General features: G+C 42.3%; 1 protein-coding gene across 1 annotated transcript in view; it reads left to right on the top strand.

The window, feature by feature from the left end:
- LOC122797753 (trafficking protein particle complex subunit 9-like) overlaps positions 1–17,305 on the top strand; it is a 3,992,710-nt gene that overhangs the window by 155,146 nt on the left and 3,820,259 nt on the right. Inside the window, exon 7 of the mRNA XM_044066278.1 lies at positions 14,570–14,695. Within this exon, the coding sequence (XP_043922213.1) occupies positions 14,570–14,695 (126 nt within the window). The remainder of the gene's footprint in view (positions 1–14,569; positions 14,696–17,305) is intronic.

Here is a 17,305-nt window from a genome sequence, read left to right as displayed (position 1 = left end):
TCCTTACTCCAGAAAAACAAGCCTATCTGACAGGCTACTTCTCTCATCTAGCCACTAGAACCCAGTTATCCACAAGAAAAATCCTGCAAGCTCTAGGGTTCATGGCTTCCTGCATTCTACTAATTCCATATGCCAGACTGCATGTGAGAAAACTTCAATGGTACTTCAAAAAAACCTTTGGTGTCAACATTCTCAGGACCTGGAAACTATCATATCTATGATACCTTATCTAAGGAAAGGATTTTCTTTGGTGGGCAGCAGCATGCAACCACAAATAAGGGTCTTCCCTTTTCACAACCCAGCGCCGCCCAGACCCTAACCACAGACGCATCAGACTATGCCTGGTGTGCACACCTGGGATGGCAGGTGCATTCAGGACCACTGGAGCCCAAATCAAATACATCTGCACATCAACCAAAAAGATGCTTAGCTGTTCAGCATGCTCTGACAGCTTTCAGACCCCTACTTTCTCCGGGACCTCTCCTAATCAAAACAGACAACACCACAGTGATGTGGTACATCAACAAGCAGGGAGGAACTCACTCTTATCCACTCTGCAGGCTAGCCATGAGCTTTTGGCACATGACTTCAGCCATGCAGATTCACCTGCTAGCACAATTCCTGCCTGGCAACCAAAACTCTCTGGCAGACAACTTAAGCAGAAATCTCCTAGACCCACATGAGTGGCAGTTAAACCACAACACCTTCAGTCTCGTAACCCAGAAAGGGGTACCCCGAAGATGGACCTATTTGCCTCCCACAACAACCACCAGCTCAACAAATTCTGCACCAGGGAACCTCACAGCAAGGACTGGAAAGTGGATGCCCTATCCTTCCACTGGGTAAACCACTCAATCTATGCATTCCCCCCCACCTCTTCTTTCAAGGGTATTACTCAAAATAAGGGAGGAAAAATGAAGAGCAATCCTGATTGCCCCAGACTGGTCACGCCAACACTGGTACCCACTACTGCGCAGTCTGTCACTGTTGCCTCCATGGCACCTCCCTCAGATCCCAACTCTTCTGACCTAGCAGAAGGGAGAATTCTTGCATCCACAATTGCAGACACTGAACCTGGCAGCCTGACTTATTCCTTGACCTCTCCTCCAGTGGTCAGCCTAAGCAAGCAAGTCCTGGACATTATATGAGAAGCCAGATGTCCCAGCACTAGAAAATCCTATGCTGACAAGTGGAAAAGGTATTGCTGCTGGATCCAGGCTAAAGGAGCTGAACCAGCACAGCCCTCCTTACCTCTTATCCTGGATTTACCTAACAAACCTACTTCACAGGGGCCTATCCTTCTCTTCTATTAAAATTCATGCCTCTGCCATCGCCTGTGCCATCCCTGCTCATTACAGCACAGAGCCCACCTCTCTTCTCATCCTCTCATTAAGCAGTTTCTTAGAGGGGCTAATAACTTAAGGCTGCCCAGAAGAGCCCCTACCCCTGCTTGGGACATTAACTTTGTGTTGGAAAAGCTCACGCTACCACCCTTTGAGCCTGCAGCTTCAACAGAGTTAAAATTTCTGTCTTTGAAAACAGCCTTGCTTTTGGCCATCACTTTAGCTAGAAAAGTGTCTGAGCTACAAGCACTCATGGCTCTGGAACCTTTCATCATTTTTCATGCTGACAGGGTCTCCCTCAGGACTAACCCAACTTTCATGCCTAAGGTGGTGTCCAGTGTGGCTCTCAATCAATCTGTTCTTTTGCCCACCTTTTTCCCTAAGCCTCAAAATAAAGTGGAAAGGATCTTGCACTCTCTAAATGTGCACAGACAGCTCAGATTCTACCTGTATAGGACTAAGCCTTTTAGGAAAACTGACCAGTTACTAGTCAACTTTGCAGCAGGGGTGGAGGGCAAGGCCATATCCAAACAACCCTTTCCAAATGGATTGCACACTGTATCAATTTCTGTTACAAACACCACGGGAAACCACCCCCACAGGGGGTCAGGACACATTCCACTAGGGGTACTTCCACCTCTGCAGCTTTTCTCAGAGGGGTCCCTACCAGGGACATCCTAGAGGCTGCAACATGGAGTTCTGTTCATACCTTCACCAAGCATTACCACCTGCCTATCTTTTCTAAATCCATGGCAGGCTTTGCAACCGCAGTCCTCCAGCCCAAACAATTCTTGACTGCCTCCACCCTTTACTTCAGCTTTGGGAATCAACCCAAGTGTGATGACTGCAACAGTGAAACACAAAGAACATAGTACAGTTGTGTACACTTACCATAAATGTCGATGTTTGAGTGTTGTAATCCTGGTTTCCCACCCTACATCCCCCTTGTCTCTCTCTCCCTCTCTCTTACTCATTACAATGATATTTGGTATTTACTTTCTGCTGGTGGTGTTCTTCCACCATAACCTACCTCCCTATTTGGAGGTTCCTGACATTTGGGGTAAGAAAAACTGATGTAATGGTGTCGGGTGCCTGATTTTATACCACTGACCACCTAATGTCAGTCCTGGAGCGACAGCAACCGACGCAGAAATACTAAGCCTCTGGTATTCGGGCTGACTGAGGGCTACCCCTGGCAGGATAACCCTAGTGTGATGACTGCAACAGTGAATACACTCTAACATCTACATTTATTGTAAGTGTACACAACTGTACTTTCCCCTTCCAGTGGTCTCACCTCAAGTTTCTTCCCTGGATACTGGATCCTTCGCAGGATCTAATCTCCCATTTGTGGGGCTTCAGATACCCAAACTTCAGTCCCTGAGACTAACTGCTTGGGTTCTCCGCTTATACTGATTCTGAGGGAAGTCCTAACTGTCTTCACCAGTGAGAGAGATTATCCTTGCTTTTCAAAAGCAGTCTACGAAAAAAATTTATAATATTAAGTGGAAAAGATTTTAAATCTAGGCTTCTAGGCTGAATATTGATCCCTTTTCGGCCTCTGTAGATCAGTGTTTGTATAAGAATCTTTAGGAAGCTATCTAAGGGCTTGCACAAGTGTATAAATAGTGAACATTTGCAAGCCTGACTGTCATTTTGTAGTAAGCTGTTGAGATGTAAGCATGCATGTCTGTAAAGTCTGTCTGTTAGTCAGTTTGTTTATATTTTATGGTGCTGTTGTGTGCATCCTGATGTGTTTCTATGTAATAAAGCATCTAAACGAACTACCCCACCTGTCCGTCATCTGTATTAGAGAGAGACAAGCGACATGATGTCAGAAAAGGCATGGCAGAAATGACTTGTTGCCAGAAAGAATTAAAGTTTCTGCAGTTTGAGATAGAGGCATCCGGTTGGTGCTGGAGAAATATAAAGGAGTAGATCATCCCTACTGTGCACGTATAATTCACAAAACAGCTCAGAAACTAAGTTCAGATGTTAAAATTTGCTCAAATAATTTCTTATTTGCAAAATATGAAGTGAAGCATGCAGAAAGCTCTAAGTGATATTTAAAAAAAAAAAACAGAATGTCCAGTATTAATAAAAATATTCGAATGCGTATGAAAAATGTTTGAAATAATGTCCAAATTGCATAAAACTAATAAAATTAAAGGGAATGACTGCATTTTCGCTAAGCAGTAGTTGTTTTGTATTAATTAAAGATATCAGAGTTATCCGAAGTGTTTGCATGTTTGTGCAGTATTACACTAAAGTTATTTTGCAAAATACAACAATTTCGGAGCATATTTCGCAAGTGCAGTATTTCAAAGAGTTTATTGTGCATTTGAATGATGAGGTCTCACAACATAGCTTATTCATACATAATTATAAGGGCCATATTTTCAATGCATTTGGGCACAGTTTGTTGGCAAATCAGAAGGATTTTGAAAACCCAGTGCACTTGTGTTTGACAATAATATTGCAGGGAATTGGAGAGTGTTTGAGCAAGAGGACGTTTTCATACATGCTGCATTTTCTGATAAAGATGACCATACAAAGGCATTTATTCTACTTAAATTAGCTGGGTCAGAAGCCATTGAAAGGGAGAGTTCATTTGTGTATGCACCTGCTGTCATTACAGGAGAGGGGGAAAACAGTCATATTGTTGTACCGGCTGAGTCAAGGGAGGACCCTAAGTGCTTAAAATGTAAATTTTAGAGAAATGTGTAACCCCCAGACACACTACAATGGAAAGGCACTTATTTTACCCAAGGGATCAAAAGCCTGGAGAAACTTCTGCAGCATATATAACTGTTTTGAGAAATAAGGCTAAAACATGCAGATTTGTTGATTTAAGGAATGAGTTGATAAAATACTTGTGTGTGGTATTAAAGATAATGTGAGAGACTTTGCTTTGTGACAGTGATTTAACATTGAGTAAGGCCATTGAGATTTGTCAGATGTACGAGCTCACAGAAGAGCACACAGATACACTTACAAATGAGAGATGTATACTTCTAGAGGTCATATTGATAGTATACAGCACTTGATTAAAAGAAATTGGCCCAAGTGCATGGCAGCAACTGTAGTCCTTGCAGCAGTCACTGGTAAGTTTTCCAGCAAGTTCAAGAGTTTGCTCAGTCTTACTGAAGTGTAAGAGTGAGTCAGCAAACTTAAAGCCTGGGCCCCAACCTAGTTTTATTTCCAATTGTCATAACTGTGGTGGAAATCATGAATCTAAAAGGGAAAAATGTTTAGCTTTTGGTCAGCAATGCCACAAATGCAATCAGTGGAACCATTTCAAGAGGTTTTGTAAATCAAAAGGCGCACATTCTTTTATTTAAAGGGGATATTTCAAGAAATGAGTTGATCAATTAGAAAGCTGTGACCCTACGTCATGTATGTTTGATGTCGATGGTGTGTCATTGCTGAATGAAACCGTCAGTGCAGTAGATTTATGAGCAAAGAATGAAGTATTTTGTACTGTTGGGAAAACCCCATAGAGCTCAAAGTTGGCACAGGTTCCAAGTGCAATGTTATGTCAGTAGAAACATTTGTTAGAGTATATGATGCTGAAAGGCTTGATTTGGCAAAGCGTGCGAAGCTTGTGCTTATGGTGGTGAAAAAATTCAAACTGAAGACTCAGTAGTGCTTTCATGCTTCTCTGCTGGGAGACCTTAAGACTTGTTGTTTTATGTGGTCAAGAGGCACATCCAGTCATTATTAGGGCTCAGAGACTGAAAATGGGACTGCTTTCATTTAATAAGGAAGTCCATCATGTTAGCTTGAAAGACTACTACTCTGATTTCGCTCAACATATTTTTTCTTTCTATGCTGATCTTTTCGAAGACAAATTAGGCAAGCTTCCAGTTGTGTACTCCGTGAAGTTAGATCCAGATATCAGTCAGTTTATTAGGCCAGCCCGGCAAGTTCCAATAGCTATGCAGAGCACAGTCAAAGCTGAGCTAAACAAAATGGTGCAACAAGGTGTGATTTGTCCAGTTGGTTCATCTACTCCAACTGAGTGGGTATCTTCCATAGTGGTAGCTCATAAAAAAGTTCAGATGACATCAGAATATGTATTGATCCACGAGATTTGAACAAAGCACTAAAGATGTCATCATCCAATGTGCACAGTCAGTCACTGCTCTTATGCCAAATGCCACTGTTTTTTCTGTTTTAGTTGCACAGTTCATTTTAGCAAAGTTTGCCAAAAATGAACTCTAAGCATATTTGCTAACGTATATGTAGTATAAGGACATGTGATATTACAGTTGCCTTGTGTAAGCATACTGAAATATGTTGTAATATTGTAAAGCTTATTATTATTTTTTTTTATATAATTGAGAAGGTACCACCACCTGTGAGAGGTGGAGATAAGAAATTTCTGCTTCAGGAAAATGAATTAATTTGTTAGATTAGACTTGATGCCACTGTACCACCAGGATATCATGAAAATATGTCCATCAGGAGGAATTTGTCGTTAAGAGAAGCCAATATATAAGTTAAGGGGTATTGGCGGTTCGGTATGCATGAGTCGTGATTTAATATATATGAATTTTATTTGTTTTATGCAAAACAGTTTTGCATATGAAATTTGTTGAAGTGCATATAATATAATTAGTAACAAAAGAACCAAATCACCAACCAAGGTTTGTTTGTGTCTTTTGGCTTTTCCCGGTTAGGGGTCGCCACAGTGGAACTCCGGTCCGCTAATGACTGGCAGTAGATTTTTACATACTGGCTTGCCGGGCCTAACGCACAACCTTCAATGAAGGAACGCCCATTCACGCATGTCGCTACACAGAAGACGCTCTGAGAATCGAACGGGCACCATCTAACTGTGAGGTGACAACGCTACCGCAGCACCACCAAGTAAATGAAACAAAACATTAAACCCAGTGAATACAGCAATGCACAGCACTACAAACGTTAAACTGCAGAAACCAAAAAATCAGCCATAAATTTATTGCTTTCAGTCCTTTGTTTTATTTTAAATGGAACTTCATCAGAAAACATTAATGATCCATCATCCTCGCTATAAAAATGCTTGTTGGCACCAAAATCAAAACAAATAACCCTATCATCATGCTTAAATTTATCACGTGATAAATGACATCATGACTACTACACTCTGTCATGTGATTAAAAGAAAAACTAGCTAATAGAAATATATATTTTAAATCACCATTCATTGCATTGTATATAAAAAATCATTGCATTAATGTTACAATCTTTCAAAAATCTAGGTATCTAAAAACATTATTACTTTGTTAATTTGAGTTTAAGAAGACATTTAGTATTTATATTTGCAGGGGTAACAAAAGCACTAAATTTATGGTTGATTTGTTGGTTTCTGCATTTTAAAGTTTGTGATGCTGTGTATTGCTGTGTCTACTGGTTTTTGAATAAACAGTAACAAAGTGTTATGGGGCTTTAGTTCAGTAATTGTGTCACTGTTCAACATTTTGGAAGTGGGGTGTGTTCCAGTTAAGTTTTTATCGTGATGCATTCTGTGTTAAATAATGCATCCAGCCTTCACCAATACCTGAATAGTTTTACCAGCATCTCCCAGCTATATATATTATTTTGTAACACTGCTCACCCCTCACTTCTGTACTTCTAATATACAACTTATGACAGCCACTGAACCTGTTTATACCCCACCTGTTCACTACAAAATTAACAGTGTGAAGTTGTTCTATCTCGCCATTCATTCGGCTCCGAGTTGGCCAATTACAAAGCTCGAGGACTTCCAATAGTTTGAGGCCAAGTCCCTATCCCATGATGCACCTAGAGTTACCCAAGATCTAGTTTGCCGCTGCAATACATTAAAGTTTCTGCATTAGCTCAGGCCAGTAAAACTGTTTTTCATTCTTTACTTAATTATATTGATATTTAGATAGTTTTTGATAGTTTTGAATAATTTTATAAAGCTCTTATAGCTTTTTGGTGTGTTCACCTACTTTCTATGGTCCCTTCCCATTAGTTGTTGTGTCTTTTTGGCTTTTCCTGGTTAGGGGTCGCCACAGCCGAACTCCGGTCCGCTAATTATTGGCAGTTGATTTTTACATGCCGAGTTGCCAGCCCTGACACACAACCTTCAACGAAGGTACGCCCATTCACGCACATCTCCACGCAAAAGACACTCTAGCTGAGAATCGAACCGGACAGCGTCTTAAAGGGAGGCGACAAATTAGCTTTAAAATACTAGTTGGCCTCTTGTTTTTAGGCCTAGTTGAAAAAATTTTTTTCTGATTATTACAGTGTATTTATTCAGTGACCTTTTGTCACAATTTATACATAATAGTTCGTTTATAGTTATTTGCTGTGTGGTGTGTTTAGCCTTAGCATGTTTTAGAAAAGGCTTAGATTGATAATTACTGATGAAGTTTTGCAGTTGACAGTATTTTTTGACAGATATAATTATTCCTTAGAAAATCTTAGATAAGGTTTGTTGTGTCTTACAGCAGCTATCCTCTTTGTCATTGCATAGTCTGGTTATATTTTTCTTATTGTGCGTTTTAGACAGACTTTTTTCTGTCACTTTAACATTAGTATTACTCTGTTTTTTTGTGTGTGTGTGACTTAGCCTGATTTTATTTAAGGCTTTTGTGGATAATTATTGTTTAGAATTTTTTGTGGTGACAGTAATTTCCTGTCTGTGATTACAATGGCTGACCAAGAGAAGCATCCTAAGGTTTCAAAAAGTGTCCAAAGTGTGGCCAAAGGATGTCTGTAACAGATAGCCATGTAAATTGTGTGTACTGCCTAGGAGCCCTGCATTTACAGGATAGCTGTTCTATGTGCCATTCCTTCTCCTTCAGGATCCTTCAGGAAAGGAAAAGAAAAGAAAATTAATAGCTAGAGGTTTGTTGAAAGCATCCTTCCAAGAAGATTTGAGCGACCAATATGGATCCAGCAAGTCGTCAAAGTCTTCTAAGACTTCTGAATCAAAGAAATAAAAAAATCTTTGAGTTCGGTTCCACTGCCATCGGAGCAGGTCCCTAGTCTTGGAACCAGTATCCAAAACTCCTAAGAGTCCATTATTACAGTCTGTACCACCTTTGTGCACTCATCTTGGTCTTCTGTCAGCCTTTCTGATCTGGATGTGGATCATGTGGTGCAGAAGCTGGCACTGGCCTTGGCAAAAATTTTATCGGCTTCAGAGCCGAAGACCCTTACACCAGCTCAAACTGTTCCTCCTCCGAGCTATGCTGGTCCTTCTGAGCCGGAGGAGTCAGACCTGTTGATTCTGGAACTCTCTGAGCCGATGCCTGCTCCAGTGTCTTCGGCTCCTTTCACTCTGACATCCTCGGTGCCAATCGAGGTCTCTAGGAGCCAACACTCTGCTTAGGTCCGGGAAGGATAGTCAGACCGACTTGTCTGTTCCGACTCTGCCTCTCAGAGCTTCGGCGTGGATGAGCTCGGCTCCTACCTTTGGTTCGAAGCCCACTGTCCCGGTACCGGGGGGTATTCACTGTTTCCTCAGATCTGTCTGTTCCCTCGCATCGGAGCAGAGGTGCTTTCGATGCCATGAGGAGAGTCATGTCTCCTAAGACATCCTCAACCTCTGGTCTGGCTTCCTCCTCCCCTAAAGCGCCTGTGTCTGCTTCTGTCTCACACATCCTGACCAAGCATAGAGACCTAGAGCCTCAGGAAGCCCCATTCGGTGGCCCTTGCACTTCCGAGACCTCACCAGAAGCTCCCACTGATGAGGTTCCCAGGAAGAGATTGTGTAAGAGGAAACATCTAGACTCCCCCCCCCCCCCAGGAGTCTCTAACAATTTGATACTGACTTGGCTAGTCAGAAGGGTCCCCACGGTCCCCCTCTGAAGATATCTCATTCGCTGAGATTTTTGAAATCCTGAGGCAGAGGGGTGACTGGCAGTCCAAAAACCCTACTGAGGATGAGTCAGTTCTCCTGAAGGCTGGGTCTCAGCCCACCACCTCTTGGGTGTCCCCTGTCCTTCGATGAGCTGATGCAGCTGGTCTCACGAAGGGCGTGGGAGTCTCCGTATACTATGGAGCCTGTCCCTAGGAGGCCTGATAAGTTCATTTCTGCACCCCTTAACATATCTTAACAAAAGGTGTGCCAGTTGATGCCGTGGTGGTGGTGGCGGCAGCCACCAAAAAGGAAATGTCTAAAACTTCCTCGTCTGTCCATCCTCCTAACAGAGACTCCAGGATCATGGATAGGTATAGGAAGTGCATGTTTAGTTCAGCGACTTTTGCTCTTCGTTCACTCAACTATTTAACCCATTTTATCAGGTTACAAAGAGATCTCCTTAAAGAGCTAGGAGATGCTCTTCAGGGTACAGTAGCTGCAGGAGCTACAGACAAAGTTGCCGTCCAGCTTGCTACCCACAGTTCTATACTAAATTCATCCATGCGCCTCATTTCATATGCAGTTGATGGAACGAGTAGGGCAAGCGGGTACAGGAGTTGCTCTTCGGAGACACTCCTGGATGCGCTTGTGTTCCTTCATGGAGCCCTTCATGTCGTCCTTCGTGAATACTCCCTTTGATTGCTCGTCCCTTTTCGGGCCTAAAATGAAGGAAACCTTAACCAGGTGTGAGCAGGATGGGAAGACTGCCATCTGGGTCTGTTTTTCCACCCCTACCAGACTCTACCCTAAGGGTCAAAGGGGAGGAAAAATGTGGTTCTGAAAAGCCCAAGGAGCCTTTCAGGACACGTGGTGAACCCCTTCCAGAGGTGGGGGGGGGGCAATAATGGAAGATGCTGCCCTCGTGGCAGAGGGGGTCCGCAACACCAGGGCGACAGAGATTACTTCTCTGGGAAGCTCTACCATTGCTCCTGAAAGGAGGCCTGACTGTCCTGCTCTGGAGGCAGTCGGGGGTTGCTTATTTTTGTACCCAGACACCTGGCTCAAAATAACAAAATACAGCTGGGTACAAGGTATCATTTACATCGGATACTTCATCCCATTCGCCACACCCCCTCCACCCATAAGAAAAATCCTGGACATTCCACCCAGTTACAGGGAACAAGCAACAATAGAGGTCCAAACGTTGGTAAGAAAGAGTCATCCAACCAGTCCCAGCCGACCAGACAGGATCCGGAACTTACTCAAGATTCCTTTTAGTTCCAAAAAAGATGGGAACTGGAGACCCATATTGGACCTCAGCAGACTGAACAAATCTGTAAAGAAAGAGAAGCTCTGAATGGTCACGCTTCAGTCTATACTTCCCTTCTTAGGGAAAGACAATTGGATGTGCTCGGTAGATCTCAAGGATGCGTGCTACCACATAAAAATGGTCAGGCCATCCAGGGATCATCTGCGCTTCTGGCTGGGAGCCAATCCTTACCAGTTTCGAGCCCTGCCCTTAGGCCTCACTACAGCCGAGTGTTCACCAAATGCATGGCAGTGGTCACTGCTCACCTGAGACATTTAAGATTCCAGGTGTTTCAGTACCTAGACGATTGGCTCCTTACCGCCACCATCAGGCATCAACTCATTCAAGTCAGAGAGTCTACTCTGTCACTCTGCAATAAACTGGGCATTAAGTCAACTCAGAAAAATCTGCCTTGTCACCATCGCAGCATATCATTTTTATCGGAGCAGAACTGGACACCACCACCACCACACTAAGGCTTCCAATAGAAAGAGTCTTTCTTCTTCGTCAGCATGTCAGCGTTCTGATATCAAAAGACAAAGCACCAGCATCAGAAGTTCTGAAATTGTTAGGCCTGATGGCAGCAGCAATTCTAGCCATACCACTAGCTCTTATGCACATGCGGATACTACAATGGCTGTTGTTCACTCAATGGTCTTACCAAGAGCTTCCCATGTCTCACATGATAATGATCACAAATTCCTGCAAAAAGGATCTTCAGTGGTCATTGACCTCACTTCATGTCACAATAGGACGCCTATTTGTGCTACCCCCTCCAGTGGCCACAGTGACCTTGGATGTTTCCCTGATTGGGGGGGGGGGGGCATTTTCAGGGAAAGACAGCCCAAGGCACATGGACTGATCAAGAGACACATCTGCATATCAATGTCCTAGAGATGAGAGCAGTACTTTTGGTGTTGCATGACTCTCTTCCTCTGGGTACGATTGCGATTCAGACAGACATGTCAGTGGTCTGGTATTTGAACAAACAGAGGAACCAGGTCTTACCCCTTTTGTCACGAGGCTCTCGGAGTATGGCAGTGGGCTATTTCCACCCAGCACTTTCTGTTGGCAACTCACATCCCGGGGAAATCCAACGTGATAGCAGATAAGCTGAGCAGAGCAACTTTGTTGCCCCATGAGTGGTCCTTCAAGAAAGAAATAGTGGACAGGATATTCTGCAGGTGGGGCCAGCCTTGCTGCCACCTTTTTGCCAATCACATGAACATGAAATGCAAAAGCTACTTTGCCCTGGTTTCCCCCTGCAGGAGAAGCCCCAAGGGACACACTCGTACACGATTGGCCTCCGGGTCTCCTCTATGCATCTCCTCCAATCCCGTTGATACCCAAGGTTCTACAGAAAGCAAAAACCCTGGGAAGGACCATCATTCTAATAGCCCCTCATTGGCCTTGTCAGATTTGGTTCCCCTTCCTTCGACTCAATCTTTTGGAGGACCCTTGAATTCTGGACCCAGTTCCAGACCTTCTAATGCACTTGTCGGGGGGGAACTTTATCCCTCTGTGCAGTCCCCGAAGCTGACAGCTTGGCTGCTCCAATTCCCAATATAGCCAGGTTCCATAACCTTTCCAGTGAGACGAAGCAAATTCTCTTATCCTCTCATAAATCGTCTATGAGGAAGCTATATCTTAATGGAAAACATTTTCTATATGGGCCTCTAAAAAAAAATATTGATCCTTACCAAGCCCCTATGGCCCCCATTTTAGAGTTTTTGACTGTCATTTTCAACAAAGAAGCTGCAGCAGCAACAGTTCGTGTTCAACTGGCTGCTCTTTCTAATTTTCATCTTGGATTCGAAGAATTGAATATTATGTCGCACAAGTTATCCAAAGCCCATCTCAAAGGGGCTTTTCATATTAGACCAGCTGTGAAATCTCCCTATTCTCCATGGAATCTAAATGTTATGCATTCCCGTATAATTCTTCTGCCATTTGAACCAACTTCCTCATGTGACCTCAAATTTTTTTCATGGAAAACCATCTTTTTAGTAGCTATTACTTCTGCCCACAGAGTGTTAGAGCTTCAAGCCTCCTTATTTGATATTCCATACTGACAGAGTCTCACTTGGAACAAACCCCTCACTCTTACCCAGAGTTTGCACTGAAACTAATCTCAACCAAATTATTGATTTGTCAGTCTTATTCCCCAACCATTTAAACAATTTAGAGTACATGTTGCACAAACGTGATGTTCACAGACAGCTCAAATTTTATTTGGATAGAACAAAAGCTTTCAGGAAATCAGACCAGCTTTTTGTTGCATTTTCAGACTCCAGGAAGGGTAGACCATTGGCTAAAACAACTCTTTCTAAATGGTTATATTATTGTATCACCTCTGCTTATTCAGCTGCTAACATGCCTTTACAGCATAAAATTAAGGCTCACTCAACCAGAGCTGTTTCTACATCCTCTGCCTTTTCTGACAGACTTCCTATTGATAACATTTGCACAGCAGCCACTTGGTCAAAACCTCATACATTTATCACTCATTACAAAATTGACAAGGCCTCCAGGGACAGAGCCTCCTTTGGATACACGGTCCTGAGAAATATACTCCTGTGAGCCACCCAAGGTTGGTGGTGCTTGGGCCGCTACCCGTCAGTAAAGAATGAACGGCGAGATAGAACAACTTCACATAAAGAAGTTATGTACTTACCATAACGTTCCATGTGAGTTGTTCATCTCGCCTTCATTCTTACATCCCTCCCTTCTACTCCCTCCTGGGCTGTTAGATGACCGAGATGCTGGATCCATCCTGGTTGCTCAATCCTTCTATACCATTTCTTGGGAGTGAAAGAATGACATATGGTATTATACGCAGCAAACAAGATCTGAGGTAACTCTAGGTGCATCATGGGATAGGGACTTGGCTTCGAGCTATTTGAAGACCTCGAGCTTTGCAATTGACTGACTCGGAGCCGAGGGATTGGTTCTGAACCCATCAGTAAAGAATGAAGATGAGATGAACAACTCACATGGAACGTTATGGTAAGTACATAACTTCTTTTTTTCTGCCCTACCTAGTTTCCTTCCCTCACCACCATTTCTTTGAATTTCTGAACATTAAGCATGTGATCTACTATCTATCTGATAAACGCACTAATGCACTTCTTCAGATGCTCAATGTTCAACATCTGCTAATATGCATGTATCCTCTACTTTCATATGAATGTAATCTAATTAGCAAATCTACATGCAATTGTTAATGTACATTATTTAATCTCTGTTCATGTATATTACTGCATGTGTGATTAAAAATGTTTGAAATATGTTTGAGATTTTCTCCCTGAACCTCTGTTGAAAAGGGTTTTTTTTTTTACTATGCCCAGTCGGACAAACCTGGTAAACTAAAGCAAATAAAAATAAATAAATTAAATAAAATACAGGGCGAAAGTGCTGAATAAATCTGTGACTATGATAAAATACAGGGCAAAAGTGCTGAATAAATCTGTGGCTATGATAGTGAACAATGTAATTTGGTTTTCTTAGTTTTGTATTGCATGTTTTAATAGTGCTGCAGAGTTGATCATTTACAGTTATGGTGCTTTACTTGCACAGTTATGCACATATATTTGTTATCTGTATATATTCATGCATGTTAACCATAGCTCACACAACTACCACAGTGTCCTATTAAACATGTTTGAAAATATCTGCTGTGAGATTCCGATACCTGCTAGCAAAATACTGTGGTGCAACTTAACAGCATAGATCCTCAAAAGTTTTGCTGCTTAGATAAATTCATGTTACTGTTTCTTGCTGCCTTTTAAGTTATGATCCTATTGCTGCAAGAAACAAATCACACAGACGTTGATGTGGTATTCCTCACTTTGAGTAGTTTATTTAGATAAATTGTTTTAAATTAAATTAGATGTTTGATCACAATTTTAGGATGGCTATAAGTGCTTATATGTACATAGCATGTTTTGGGTGTGGGAAGTGTGCTGTTTAACATAGTTTAACCATGCCATACTGCTAGAAAGTTATTTCTGTAAGATGAAACTGCATAGAATGGAATTATCAGATATGTTATTTTTTATATCATTTAATAGTTACATATTTTCTGTATTCCAGTATAAAAATGCAGGAGTGATTGAATTGGAAGCATGTGTGAAAGCTGTCAGAGTGCTAGCAATTCAGAAGAGAAGCATGGAGGCTTCAGAATTTCTGCAGAATGCTGTATACATTAATCTTGGGCAGGTAAGCCTTAAGTCTTTTTTTTTCCAACCAGTTGTAAGCTCCCCAAGATTATGGTTTGTCTCATCAGCAAAAACTGTTGCTGTGATTACATGTGTTAATGATATAAGGACTTCCAGCTTTAGGTTCCCTTGAGGCAGTAGGAAGATTAGCATAAATTAAGATGAGATGTCACTGTCCTTGTCATGGTAGTATAAGCTCAGACCTGGCTATTAGAAATGTACTTGGTGGTACCATAGTGCAGAAGGGTGGAACCCTGACTTTGACTCTAGCGAACATTGTTCTTCTAGTAGGGGAAGCTGTTGGACCAGATGGCTTCAAAACGATGCTACTGGGAGTCAGCAATAGCTCCTGTGTCCAAACAGAACCATGGTGGTTTTGATAGTGCTATTTGAGCACCTTGTGATGGGCAGTGGTGTGTTGGCTTTGTCATAGGGACAAACAAGCACTTCATCCTTCAAATGACTACATTACACACTATCTAGGGCATGAGTATGTGGAAGCATTCAGCTGTGTTTAGCCCAGTTTTGCAGGCATTGCTACACTTCTTGAGAGTGAAGGAAATCGGGACATGCATGAAATCAAAACAGCTGCAGGTGATGGCTTTCCAGCAGCCAGAGTTGTGCACAACCCCCACATAAAAAGTATAGGGCTTTAGACAATGAATCCCAGTAGGAAGTAAGGATCCCTACCAGGATGAGTTTAGGTGCTGGTTCTTCCAGGATGAGGAAATGAATAAAGCTATCAAATTGTAGAGGAAGCTCAAAGGTCAGGGCTGATTAAGGGTAAAAAAAAAAATAAAAAAGCATGTGGTAGTGCCCTGACCATGATCCAGCCGATGTGAGTTTGATTTTGTTATGATCCTGGCATTTGATGATACTGACAGGGTGGATGTGGTGGGAGTGTTATTACATCTAACCCTGGTGGGGGCCAAGGCTGGGAGATATCACCAGGCTGGTTGGGCATAACCAGGGAGGCATAAGGGCCTGTGGTGGGCACATACTTGAAAGTAATGCCTTCTTGTAATGCATCATGACACCGGGGGTGGAGGTGGGGGGTAGGATGAGTGCATGGAAGTAGCAAAGATGGACAGCAAGTACTGCTCTACTCCACTTTTCAGGGTGCTGCTCTTATTCCTCCTTCTCTGTTTGCTGGCTATCCCAAAATGTGGAGGGTAGTATTTGTACAGCTCCTTCCTCACCCCCCTCCCCGCCAGCAGTCCACAGACAGAAAAAGAAGATATTGGGGTTGAGGTCAGAGCAAGTGAAGTGCCATGGAGCATCTGATGGTCAAAGCTGCAACCTGGAACCAAAAGTAAGTAAAAGAAATGTATACAAAAGAAACATTTTCTAGAAAACATAATTACTTGCACACTTTCTTCTGTTCATTTCTCTGCTGCTTTGCTTTATTTTTTTTTAATATGTTCTTTAACTCTCTATCTCTGGCCTGCAGCTTCCATGGGAGAGCTGTTGCAGAGTGCGTCTTTTGCATTTTCCCTTTTCCATATTATATGGTCCTGTTTTTTATGAAAAATGCTGTCCTCTCTTTGTGTGGTACATTGAAACATAACAGTTTAAAGTAGCAGATAAGGACCACTTGGCAATCAGTTTGTCCAGTTCCCTTCCAGCAAATAAGTTCTATGTTCTAATTTTAACAACTAGTAACTTCATTTTAACCCCACTACCAAACCAGGATGACTTTTTTTCTTCAACAACCACCATTGACTTTTTGATCAAACCCTTCCTTTCTACCTTTTGACCCATTACTTTTCTTCATCCTACCTGGCATGCATCCCCGCATCATTTCATTGCGTAGCCTTCCTTCCAGGGGATGAAAACGAGCTTATTTCTGACTGCACTTACTACCAATCTAGTAAGAAGCAAGAAATGAGTGTTAGGTGCCCATCATATAGTTAATGCTTTTACTTGCTAGGCTACTCTTGCATGTTGAACATACAGTGGACCTGGACACCAGACCTACTAATGCCTCTGTGCTGCTAGTTCCATCTTATATTATCATGTGCTCTCGCAGGCTTTGTCGGTGATTTATGAGCTCAGCACTGTCTGGTTCCTTGGTAGTCCATTGGAAGTCACTTTGTCAAAACAAAATCAATAGCGAGAAAACTAATTGTCTCACCTTTTGACATTATATTCTTTCCACTGGTATAAGTCTCCATGTGGTGGGACTTACTACTGAATCCTGAGATTTAATATAATCAGGCCAGTGATGATTGAAACTTAGGGCAAGTAGAAACACTGAATCTCCATTTTGGTGTCAAATGTATATCATCAAGTTGTTCATTGTCATCTTACTAGCTGGCTATAAAGTAAAGTTTATGATCTCCACCAGTGGATGCTCTTGTTGTGGATAAAACCTATTCCCCAATTCTGAGTTGAGGACTGTCAATCACATGTGTAGTCCTGTCTCTCCTACATAGATCCTAAAGTGCAGTCCCATAAGTTAAACACTGGTAGCCTGCAGTGTAATTAGGACCTTAGCCTCTGCACCAGTGTAACTGTCTTTCAGAAAAGTTTTTTTTCACCATCTCCCTTTCCATTTTTGTCTCTCTAGAGCAAGCCACTTTGTATCTTCTTCCTGTATGTTCTTCATTTC

This window comes from Protopterus annectens, chromosome 3.part1, assembly GCF_019279795.1.
Source record: "Protopterus annectens isolate FY-2018-M chromosome 3.part1, PAN1.0, whole genome shotgun sequence".
In the NCBI taxonomy this organism is placed as follows: Eukaryota; Metazoa; Chordata; order Ceratodontiformes; family Protopteridae; genus Protopterus; species Protopterus annectens.
The sequence above is the reverse complement of the archived record's forward strand: the minus strand, read 5'-3'. Positions and strand labels throughout refer to the sequence as shown.